The 12,615-nt window shown below is 45.4% G+C and overlaps 1 protein-coding gene across 1 annotated transcript; it reads right to left on the bottom strand.

Annotated features, from left to right (window-relative positions):
- Positions 1-863: 863 nt before the first annotated feature.
- On the bottom strand, positions 864-8,564 carry MBOAT4 (membrane bound ghrelin O-acyltransferase MBOAT4). Its single transcript, XM_022571138.3, has 3 exons — positions 8,379-8,564; positions 5,364-5,588; positions 864-2,950 (listed from the first exon to the last, which is right to left on the bottom strand). The coding sequence occupies exons 1-3, from the start codon at positions 8,498-8,500 to the stop codon at positions 1,981-1,983; spliced, it is 1,317 nt and encodes a 438-aa protein (XP_022426846.2). The 5' UTR covers positions 8,501-8,564; the 3' UTR covers positions 864-1,980.
- Positions 8,565-12,615: the final 4,051 nt, after the last annotated feature.

Here is a 12,615-nt window from a genome sequence, read left to right on the forward strand (position 1 = left end):
GTACTGCTAAGCAGTTCCCTCTTCTCACACAAGTAGACAAACTTTTTTTTTTTGCGGTCCGCGGGCCTCTCACTGCTGTGGCCTCTCCCGTTGCGGAGCACAGGCTCCGGACGCGCAGGCTCAGCAGCCATGGCTCACGGGCCCAGCCGCTGCGTGGCATGTGGGATCTTCCCGGACCGGGCCACGAACCCGTGTCCCCTGCATTGGCAGGCGGACTCTCAACCACTGCGCCACCAGGGAAGCCCGACAAACTCTTTTTAAAAATACATTTTAACAATCCAGTCTCTCTAGAGAATATATTACAGACACGAGTCACTGTCAGCCTCATAGTATCTCTTGGAAATGCTGTAACCACCTTGTTCCTTGTCTGTTTTGAGTACTTCAAGGTAATCAAGAGGGTCTGTTGACTATCTAATAGACACTGCATGGTGCTGTGACACGTGCTTCCAATGCACTAAGGACACATGATCCTCCCACCCCCTACTTCTGCCTCAGAACTGAGATGTGGTACACATTTTTTTCTAGAACAGAGAAATATCAATATATTGCCAGACTTAAAACAAGAAGGGGAAGTCACGGTGAATCTGAAACTAAGAAGTCCTTGAGAAAATGAAAACATCAGGGATCAAATTGAAGAGAGAAGCTGCAGCCTGAAACACCGGTGGCAGGTGCATGAGCGAACACTACCCTAAAAGTGGGAGCCGTGCCAGGGAGGCGCCATGCTGGGGAGGCCCCATACCACTGCAAGTGGTGGAACTTGGGGCCAGGACGGGCTTGGGCAACTCACAGGGAGATTTCATGGGGCGCTGTAGTGGGAACAGCCAAGCCAGCAGGTCCACCTGCATCACATACACACACATCCCTGTCTCACACCCTCTAGGGTGGGGAAAACCCGTATCCTCCAGCAGCAAGAATGAGAATACCCAGTCCAGAAGACCAGCCATCAAGGTACCCTGCTCAGTGGCACATCTTTTTTGGCAGTGAAAGCACTGCCTCTCCCTTTAGGCGGGCTGCACAGGCAGGGGCAGCAGGTGGTCTACCCAGGGGATCTCAGTAGCAAAGGGGAGGAGCTCCCAGGCAGGAATAACCGAACAGTTCAGGAGAGCCCAATGGAAGAAAACAAGTTCACAGAATTTACCACGAAGGAAACAGTTGACAGAAGAAAAGATGCTCCATGCTTACAGTTTTGAGTACTGGAGCTATCCACTGGCCCAGAAGGTCACACCGAGTGCTGTACAAAACCTGGCTGATGGAGTCAAGTCACAGAACATTTTACTTTTTTTGCACCCAAACCCAATTATGATTCCCCAGGACCGAACGTTGGAGAAAACACTATTTTTCCTCAAGGCTCTTCTTCCTATAACAATAGACTTAATTCAAAGACGCGTAGAATAATCTTATTACTGATAAACCTTTCTCCACAATGTGTTCTCTCCCTGTGGCATACTGTCCTGAGACAGTGAACCTAGAACCTGCTATCTGCATGGATGGGAAGAAAGGGAAAAGTACACCGAATACTGTACATCTCATGTGATGTTTTGCATTCCCAACTGAAACGTTACATGGCCCACCATCAGCATTTATTCATTCCACAGACTTTTGGAACCAGACACCAAAACTACAAAGTAATTGAAAAGGAAGGTGAATAGGAATTTGGGAGTAATATATACACACTATTACATGTAAAATAAACAACAAGGACCTACTGCCTAGCATTGGGAAATCTACTCAATATTTTGTAATAACCTATATGGGAAAAGAATCTGAAAAAGAATATATATATGTATAACTGAATCACTTTTCTGTATACCTGAAACTAATACAACATTGTAAGTCAATACTTCAGGTACATACATCCAATACTTAAAAGAAAAAAAAAATTATCATGGAAAAGTGCAAACACCTGCATCTTCAAGGCGCCATCTGGTACTTTCTAAAGTCTGTTTCACGGGTGTATTAGATGAAAGTTGGGGAAAGATGTCAGTTAAATTTATGCTTTCTCTTCGCTAAAACAAAAAGCAAAATACAATACACCGTGGGAAAGACGCTGTTGTAAGAATTCCACAGCAGCCAGAGAGAGGAGAGGCTCCGGACCTCCACGGCCAGCATTATGTAGGCAAGGATGAGCTGGGTGTGGGCCCAGGTGAGAGTTCTGTAGAGGACCCGCATCGGCCCGGATCTGATGAACACATTGGCAAAGGTGTGAATCAGGTAGTCGGCTTCCACCATCACAGCCCAGCAGAGGAAACCAAACACCTGTCCCGGGTGGAGTCCGTGCCACCAGGCCGAGAAGACGAACGTCTGCAACAAGGGCCAGGTCCTGCCCTGCTGGAAAACGAGGCGTCGGAGCCACCGAGCTGTGCTTTGGTTCCACTTTCTGGTGAACAGAGCTATCCTGTGGGTTGTTTCCAGCGTCCAAATGTCCGCATCAGGGATGTATCCCTCCTCACCGGGGCTCTGACCAAACTCAGATCCAAAGCCCGCTGCGTAGAGGAGGGAGTCATCCAGGAGCCAGTGGGAGTAGTAGGTGAGTTTGAAGAGCCCGGCAGTGGACCACGTGACATAGACGCACTGCAGCTGCCGGCAGTCCGTCAGTCCTGCCCCTGCACTCACCGCCTGCCTCACCACGACCTTCAGACACTCTAGTCCCAGAATCTGCAGACCCCTCCGGGTCAGAGCCCAGAAAGAGTGCCTGGGATACAAACTGCTGGGCCCTTGAACACGAGCCTGAAATCTCTGGAAGGAACACAGGGGGCCTCCTAGGAGAGCAGGGAAAAAGAGCAAGTAGCTGAAATAGGGCAGAGCCCCCCACAGACGCTCAGACAAAGAGCTCCTGTTCCTGATGCCTCCTCCTGCTGCTGCTGCTGCCACTTTCCCCTCACGAATGTCCAGAGACAGGGATGTGACCCTCTGGGTCAAGAGCATGAGGGAAGAAAGAGTGACGCAGAACCTGAAAGAGATTTTTTTTTAATGTAAAAACACTCCACGTTTACTTTATCCCCTTGCAGTGCCTCACCCAAGACCCAATGGCAGGGACTTCCCTAGCGGTCCAGTGGCTAAGGCTCCATGCTCCCAATGCAGGGGGCCCGGGTTTGATCCCTGGTCAGGAAACTAGATCCTGCATGCATGCTGCCACTAAGAGTCTGCATGCAGCAACTAAAGATCCCACGTTCCACAACTAAGACCTAGCCCAGCCAAATAAATATTAAAAAAAAAAAAGACCCAGTGGCAGATGGGTGGCTCTGAACAATTAAGACCAATCTCATGGCCTGCAGTTCCCCCACAAAGACTCTTGGATTAGTCCAGAACCACAGGCTCCTCCGAGCAGGATGGAAAGGTAAATGGAGAAATGAATCATTAGAGAGGCAAATAAATGAATGATGAGGAATATTATGGTGAAACGTTGATTATCGTATTTCTAAGAATACCTTATAAAGATTAGGATCGAGAATCAGGGAGAAATTTGTCACAGAAGAAACAAGACCTTAGTTCTGTTTAGTCTTAGTTCTTCCTGTAGACACTATAGGAAGTTGGAGATTTGGACTGTGAACCAGTCCCTGACTGAATGATTCTGAAGGCTTTGGGATTTGGGCTGAGGAAGGGTGAGTCAAGCTAGAGGTTCAGGGTGTATGCTGAGTCATTAGCAATTTGAGCTGTGTTCTTAACCAGTCACCTGACCTGTTCCTGCATCACCATCACACAGTAGAGAAGATCCTGCTGACCATGGAGAAAATTAATGAAAATTAGTGACACACTCTACAATCAGGAACACTGTCCTGTGGGGAGAAAATGGCTCTGTTTCCCAACCGTTGCTGCTTCTGTGTCTGAGAACTTAAGGACAACTGACCTCCTTGCTTGACCTATCAAACAGTAAGCGAAGTAGCCACCAAATGCCACTAACCCCTGTTCAGTCAGTCCTCTTCTGTTAAGGGCTGAATGTGTCCTTCCCCACCCCAAATTCATATGTCGGGGTCCTAACCTCCAGCACCTCAGAATATGTATATTTGGGGATGGGTCTTTAAGAGGTAATTAAGGTAAAACAAGGTCATGAGGGTGGGCCCTAACCCAAGATGACTGGTTTCCATACTAGAAGAGATAAAGACACAGACACACATAGAGGGAAGACCATGTGAAAGCAGAGGGAGAAGATGGTATCTACAAGCCAAGGAGAGAGGCCTCAGGAGAAGCTGAACCTGCCAACACTTTGACCTTGGACTTCCAGCCTCCAGAGGAAGTAAATGTTTGCTGTTGAAGCCACCCTGTCCGCAGTACTTTGTATGAGAGCCAGAAAAACTAACACATCTTCCCGCTTCAGCTCAGGTTCAGCCTCCCTCCCGTGCAGCCAGTTTCTCCTCCAGCCCCTATCAGGTCCGGGCTTCTTCCTGAAATCCTAAGTCACCACATCGCGGTCAGTACTCCCCACTCCCTATCCACCCACCATCTTGCCTCTTCTTCAGAGAAGCAGGCCCTGGAGCCTTTGGTGAAAACAGTCAGAATAAAGAATAGGATTCTGGGTGTGGGAGGGATGGCAGAGTAAGGCAACCCATGGCAGCTAGAATCAGAGAGGTGACCCCCTCGACAGGTCACCGCTCCAGTTCACCGTGCGACCATGAAGCCAGTCCAATGGTGATCACGTCGAGAGCAAGGAACAGCAGGCTTCAGGATGGCAGAGACGCCTGTTTCCCTCTAATCCTGGTGATCTCACTGGCTCAGGAAAACAACGTCCCTAGACTGTAATTAGCACCCTATTTTTTTTCTTCCTGGATTGAGTGACTTCCCTTTTTCTGGGGGATGGAAGAGCTGAGTGTCAGTGAAAGTAAAACTCTTGCAGAGCAGGTGTGTGGGAAGGCAGCAAAGGTTTATGGTAGATTTATACCTTTCCTGTCCTACTGAAACAGCGGGGAGGCTGCCGGCTATGTGTCTAAACTACCTACACTGAGGTGTGTGCACTCTGCTTAGTCACCTGCAGGCCGGCCTCATCTGTGGGCCCTGGGACTCCTGGTTCACCCCCTTTCTCGGGCACAATGTGAATTACAGCTAGTGTCAGGCACTGTGCCATGCAGGCAGTACATGGTAGTTATTAGGAGATTAGTCATACAATGACGCTTACATTCATTCATTAACTCTAACCTAAGAGGCTTGCAAGATAGGTATTGCTATCCCCCCAACACACACTTACACACACCTTTTATTTCAGGAAAAGACATTGAGGCTGAGAGAGGTTGACTGACTCACTCAAGATCACGCTGATGGGATGCGGAAGAATTTGGATTCAAAGTCCACGCCCAGGTCCTCCCCACCAGCACCCCGGTGCAAGCAAACCCTGGTGGGCTCCGTAGGAACACAGGAACGGGCTGCTTTACCTCGTGGAAGGAGCTTCTTGCAGATAATACTCCGTATAGTGCAGACCCAGGTGGCACAGCGTCTGCCAGCTCATCTGAAAGAGGAAAGTCAGCCTGTGGACGTCCTGGGGGCCCAGCGAGTGGATCAGGACCACGGTGCACAGAGCGGGGATGAAGACCAGCACAGCGAAGGAACCCATGGCAGCTACTGCCAGGGCTCCTCCTACCACCAGGAGGAACAGGTACCTGGAACACAGAACGCCTTGGAGCAGTGCGACAGATGAGTCACTTCCCGTGGCAGCCCATCTGTGGAACCCAGTGGAGGTGGGCACCCCCTCACCCCTACAGAAGTCACACTGTTGTCACTCTGCAGTATTCCTCCTGTTCTGAAGGAGAGAAACATGGAGGGTAGAGGCAGAGTCCATTTGTAAACCACTTCTGCAGGAGACAAATCTTGACTTCTGCCTCTGGGACCCTGGGCACCCCTCTTTGATGTCTGCCAGACCAGTGGGGAGACACCTGCCCCCAACAATCCCGTGGGGACTGGTCTGGAATGTTTCCCAGTAGGGTCACACCCAGCCCTGCGCTTGCTGCCCGACCAAAGTGATGGGAATCTAGGATCCAAGATCTAGGAGGACTCTAGATATCATCTCATACAGATGAGTCTCTTCCCTTTCCACAGAGCTGCACACCCTGGCCCTCAATGCCTCCCCTTGATAAGTGTTTGAGAACTCAATTACAAAGTCTTTAAGTGTATCGTTTAATAATTTTTGTCGTCTGCATACATAGTTTAGCCTATTCTCCAAATTCAAACAAATAAAACCATACAGTATTTGCTTATTTGAGTAAAGCTTCTATCATTAGTATAATATTTTGTTTTTTTTAATTTATTGAAGTATAGTTGATTTACAAAGTTTCAGGTGTACAGCAAAGTGATTCAGTTATACATATGTATACTCCTTTTCAGATTTTTTTCTATCATAGGCTATAAGATATTGAGTGTAGTTCCCTGTGCTATACAGTAGGTTCTTGTTGTCTGTTTTATATATAGTAGCGTGTATATGTTAATCCCAAACTCCAAATTTATCTCTACCCCCTCCCCAGCTATCCCTTTGGTAACCATAGTTTGCTTTCTATGTCTGTGAGTCTATTGTCTATCTCTGTTTTGTACATATGTTCATTTGTATCATTTTTTAGATTCTACATGTAAGTGATACCATGACATTTGTCTTTATATCTACCCTTAATCCTCTCTACTGTACTTTAAGTTCTCATGACTTGGTGCTTTTTGCAATGTTGTAAATACATTGTAAATACATGTTGTAAATGATGTTGTAAATACATCAGTGAAGCGGTTTGTGGAGCATGCCTCCTTTGGAAGCCAGCGGATGCCCTCTGGATCTGCAGAGGCACCAGAGTTTCCATATTATGAGGACTCAGCTCTTCTCTCCACAGTATATGGAGATTTGTTTGTTTTTTCCTTTTAACTGGTGCCTAGTTAATAAATCTGAACAAAGAGGCCAGAAAAAAAATCTGAAACAGGGACTGAATGGTCAGGGACAGGAAAAGTGAATGAATCTCTATGTCACAGGGTATAGATCATGGCTCCTTGGCCTGTGACACACACGCCTTTGCAAGAATTTCTTTCTTTCTTGAGGGAGACAGCAGGTGCTTCAGTGTGCAAGGCTCTATTCCACAGGCCCTGGCCATTCCTGAGCTTCAGACTATGCTTGGGATGATGACTCCTCTACCCGCCCAAGCCTTCGCCTCCCTGCCATCGGAAAATAGGGGAGAACACTTATTCCTTACACAGCAGAGGTGAAACATGAAACAGTGCCCTTTCCCAAAGCAACTGCCCTGGGGATTTGTAAACATTATTATGTCTACACATGTACAATGCAGGATGCATGATTTTTTGGAGTGCTGATTTTATTCTGGGCATTGGGCCAATAATTCCTTTATATGAAATATCTTCATTTAACCCTTAAAACAATCCCATGAGGTAGGCATTATTATTTCCATTTTACAGATGAACTCAGAGAGTTTATTCACATACACAAGGACACTCAGGAAGTGAGGGACCGGGACTCACCAGGCTAACTCCCAAAGCCAGCAATCTTAACCTATGGGAATTAGCCCTTATTTTTGCACTTGTTTTGCTTTATTGTTTGTGATTCTTTCTCAATAGGAAACTTTTTTTTTAACAACTGCTTCCCTCGTCTCCTAAACAAAGGTAAAATGCCATCAACCAGTTGTGAAGATGTAATAACCTACCATAGTTTAATCGAACTCAGCCATCCTGGTTGCTAGAAACAGCTAGATTTTACTTATGAATCCCCAATATATAAAAATCCTAGTTTCCAAAATAAGTGAATTATTAAGACGTTGAACTTTGGCAATGGATTTTCACTTTACAAAAGGATATTCCATAGAACCTTTTTTTAAAAATAGGGACTGTCTCTAATGTATTGAATTTACCAGGTATAAAAAAATCATTTCAATCAAGTTATCAAATCTCTAGTGACAAAAATTTTGGATCCCACGTAGAGATAAAACTAATCGAACAAAATTTATTTTGACTTTTTTCATTTCTCTGAGAAATCATACAAAGGCATTAAAAAAATCACATAGTTGTATATTTAATAAAATTTAATTTTATTGAAAATGATAGAATTCCATGAAATTAAGACTGTTCAAGAACATCTGGGGCATATGGTTGATTTATAGATGCATCTATTTGGGGAATTCCTATATCACCCCAACATCCCTCTGTCCCCAATTTATTTTCATCCTTTTCCTACTTAATGTGACCCTATCAAACTTTGGCTGAGTCAATGCAGACATGATGTCAATTTCCAGTTCCGATTCACTCTATTAGACATAATCATGATCAAGCAATCAATAATCGGTGGCAGTGATAACTTAAAAACAACCAGTGTAATTAGTATTTAATATTCACATCTGCACTCCAACCTGGGCTTTTTGATCTACTATAGTATTCATAGACGTAAGAGCAAAATTAGCCATCAAACCTACCTGGCATGAGTGGAAAATGAATCCATAATGCAGAGATAATTAAAGAGAAGCGCAAAAGGAAAAGCAGCCCCTTGATAAAGTGATACAGGATGGAGGAAGAACAGCTGAGGCCAATCCATCATGAACTGGAACAAAAGATACTGTCCTTTCCAGAATCCTTAACGGATGCTTTCCTGGAAATCTCAACCAGGTTCTCTTTGATCTTTTTATACGGTTTAGGAAGGCCTGGCTGAGCAAAAGGCAAACAAAAGCACTGGAGATAAGCAGTATAAAAGTTGGCTTTCTGATAAAGGGAACTCACTATAGAAACCAAAACGCATCTGGTGTTAGATTACCTAGTAAGGATATGTATGAAAAGCATTGCTTTCAGAAGTTCTGGTTTTGTTTATGTACTGCAGTATTTGCCTTTCCAGTCATCTGACTTTCATATTCTTCTCACTAAGTAAATGGAAAATCTCATTTTCCAATTGTGGACAGTCAACTCACCCGACTGGGGAGGGGGAACGAACTGTGAGGAAGGGAGGCCAGTTCCCCCACCCAACCATTTCCTCCTTAGGCTCTTTATACTATTCCCTTATGCTATTTCTTCTTTTTTTTTTTATAGTACCTAGTCACCACCCTTTATATACCTATTTCTCGATTAGTTTATTGCCCGTCTCCCTGCTGCAGTGTGAGCTCTGCAAGGGAGGAGCTTTGTTATGTTTATTGCTGTACCCCCCTACACATAGAACAGTGCTGGATGCGTACGATGTACTCAGTAAGTACCTGTTAAAATTTGAAAGGTTTTAAGGAAGCTAAAGTGTGGAGAGGAACATTTAAAGAGAAGCTCTTCTTTAGGGTGTGGACAAGAAATCCAAGAGACACTGCCTACAAGCAAGACAAAAACAAGAGGCCAGGGCTTCCCTGGTGGCGCAGTGGTTGAGAGTCCGCCTGCCAATGCAGGGGACACGGGTTCGTGCCCCAGTCTGGGAAGATCCCACATGCCGCGGAGCGGCTGGGCCTGCGCGTCCGGAGCGTGTGCTCCGCGACGGGAGGGACCACAGCAGTGAGGGGCCCGCATACCGCAAAAAAAAAAAAAAAAAAAGAACAAGAGGCCATTTCTTGGCGGGTAGAGGTCCATCTACTGAGCCCAGAGCATTACAACGCCATCCCAGACCAGCCACTTTTCATCTCTGAAGGCACATGCAAGAGCAAGCAGCCTTAAATAAGGGACGGGAGAGTATAGCCTGATTCAAAAGCATCTTAAGGGCAAGGACCCCCTGTTAGTTGGAGACAGCTCTGCACAGAAGAGAAAACATGAAAGAAAGCCTCCAATTAGGTAGGGCACTCTGAGCAAATCAGTCACCTCTCTGAGACTGAACACCTTCATCTCAAAATTCTATATAATAATGACAGTTATTCAGCAGAATTGTGTTGTCTTCAACAGAACTGTTATGAAGATTAGATAACATATGTAAAAGCATGGAGGATAAAGCTGGTTGGTTGAATGTAGTTGAAGGTAACACAATTGAATAGTAAAAATGATGAGCATTATTGGGCTACCATTTTATTTATTATTTTTTAAAATTTATTTATTTATTTTTGGCTGAGTTGGGTTTTTTGTTGTTGCTGCTCACGGGCTTTCTCTAGTTGCAGCGAGCGGGGGCTACTCTTCGTTGTGGTGCGCAGGCTCCTCATTGCAGTGGTTTCTCTTGTTGTGGAGCATGTGGTCTAGGTGTGCGGGCTTCAGTAGCTGTGGCTCGCGGGCTGCAGAGCACAGGCTCGGTAATTGTGGTGCATGGGCTTAGTTGCTCCGCAGCACGTGGGATCGTCCCGAACCAGGGCTCGAAACCGTGTCCCCTGCATTGGCAGGCAGATTCTTAACCACTGCACCACCAGGGAAGTCCCTGGGCTACCATTTTATGACAGACCTGTGCTAAGCACTTGGAATAGAAGGATGAATAAGATACGGTTCCTGCGCTCAAGTAGCTCTGAATCTACTAGGGAGAAGGAAATGGCAACAAACACTTGCATTAAAGAACTATAGGTGCAGTATACCACTGGCACACTGCACTGGACAAACAAAGAAGCGGTCATCTGCAGAGATAAGGAATTTTTAAAATGCAGGGGAAGTGGGGAAGGGGCAATGCTTAAACTGGCTCTGGAAGGATGTTTCCAAACAGATGGATAGTTTATTCCAGGCCACAGATGGCACAAAGACCTAGACAAACAGTAGAGCAATTAATGGGAGAAGAGGGCTCCCTAAGCAATGAATAAGCTCACATCGTAGTAAGCATATTAAAATGCAACCACAACCCCCATTAAATATACTTGCTAGGTTCAGAAGAATTGAGTTGCACTTAATTTGTTAGGGAAAAGGTTATGCTTTTTGTCATTAAATTAAATATTTATTAATTCTTACTTGTACTTTCTGCATTTTGGAATCAGCATATTTTATTTGCAGGTCTCAAACATTTTATAGGTTCCCCGAAAGGCTTATAGGCCCTAGACACTGTAGCTAATATTGATAAAATGGTCCTTTTTACAAGCATGCCATGATGGTTAATTCTGTGTCAACTCAGGCTGTGCTGCTCAGCTGTTTGGTCGTCACCAGTCTAACTATTGCAGCGAAGGTATTTTTGAGATGAGATTAAAATCAGATTTAAATCAATAGACTTTTGGTAAAACGTATTACCATCCAAAATGTGGGGGGTGACTTCCCTGGTGGCGCAGTGGTTAAGAATCCGCCTGTCAATGCAGGGGACACGGGTTGGAGCCCTGGTTTGGGAAGATCCCACGTGCCGAGGAGCAACTAAGCCGGTGTGCCACAACTACTGAGCCTGCGCTCTACAGCCCGCGAGCCACAACTACGGGAGCCCGTGAGCCACAACTACTGAGCCCAGGTGCTGCCACTACTGAAGCCCCCACGCTTAGAGCCCGTGCTCTGCAACAAGAGAAGCCACTGCAATGAGAAACCCGCGCACCACAACGAAGAGTAGCCCCCGCTCCCCGCAACTAGAGAAAGCCCGCGCGCAGCAATGAAGACCCAACACCCAACACAGCCAAAAATAAATAAATAAAATAAACAAAATGTGGGTGGGCCTCATCCAATCAGCTGAAGGCCTTAAGAGCAAAGACTGAGGTTTCCCCCCCCGCAGAAAGCAATTCTGCCTCATAGAAACCCTGTCTGAATTTCCCACTTGCAGATTTTGGATTTGAGACTGCAAGATCAACTTCTTCCAACCTGGGGTTCTACGTAACTACGTGAGCCAGTTCCTTAAAATAAATGTGTGTCTCCCACGGCTTCTGCTTCTCTGGAGAACACTAGCACCCATGCCATGGAGGTCTTTTTTTTTTTTTTAACATCTTTATTGGAGTATAATTGCTTTACAATGGTGTGTTAGTTTCTGCTGTATAACAAAGTGAATCAGCTATACATATACATATAACTCCATATCCCCTCCCTCTTGAGTCTCCCTCCCACCCTCCCTATCCCACCCCCCTAGGGGGTCACAAAGCACGGAGCTGATCTCCCTGTGCCATGCAGCTGCTTCCTACTAGTTATCTACTTTCTGTTTCTTAGTGTATATAAGTCCGTGTCACTCTCTCACTTCGTCCCAGCTTACCCTTCCCACTCCCCATGTCCTCAAGTCCATTCTCTACGTCTGTGTCCTTATTCCTGTCCTGCCCCTAGGTTCTTCAGAAACTTTTTTTTTTTTTAGATTGCATATATATGTGTTAGCATATGGTATTTATTTTTCTCTTTCTGACTTAATTCACTCTGTATGACAGTCTCTAGGTCCATCCACCTCACTACAAATAACTCAATTTCATTTCTTTTTATGGCTGAGTAATATTCCATGGTATATATGTGCCACATCTTCTTTATCCATTCATCTGTCGATGGACACTTAGGTTGCTTCCGTGTCCTGGCTATTGTAAGTAGAGCTGCAATGAACATTGTGGTACATGACTCTGTTTGAATTATGGTTTTTTCAGGGTATATGCCCAGTAGTGGGATTGCTGGGTAATATGGTAGTTCTATTTTTAGTGTTTTAAGGAACCGCCATACTGTTCTGTATAGTGGCTGTATCAATTTACATTCCCACCAACAGTGCAAGAGGGTTCCCTTTTCTCCACACCCTCTCCAGCATTTACTGTTCGTAGATTTTTTGATGATGGCCATTCTGACTGGGCCATGGAAGTCTTTCAAATTAATTTAGACAGACATTGCTTAAAAATGAATAGGTGTTTACAA

The sequence above is a fragment of the Delphinapterus leucas genome, chromosome 21 (genome assembly GCF_059928025.1).
Source record: "Delphinapterus leucas isolate spDelLeu-1000000601 "Yukka" chromosome 21, BTC_Dleu_Yukka2, whole genome shotgun sequence".
NCBI classification, from domain to species: domain Eukaryota; kingdom Metazoa; phylum Chordata; class Mammalia; order Artiodactyla; family Monodontidae; genus Delphinapterus; species Delphinapterus leucas.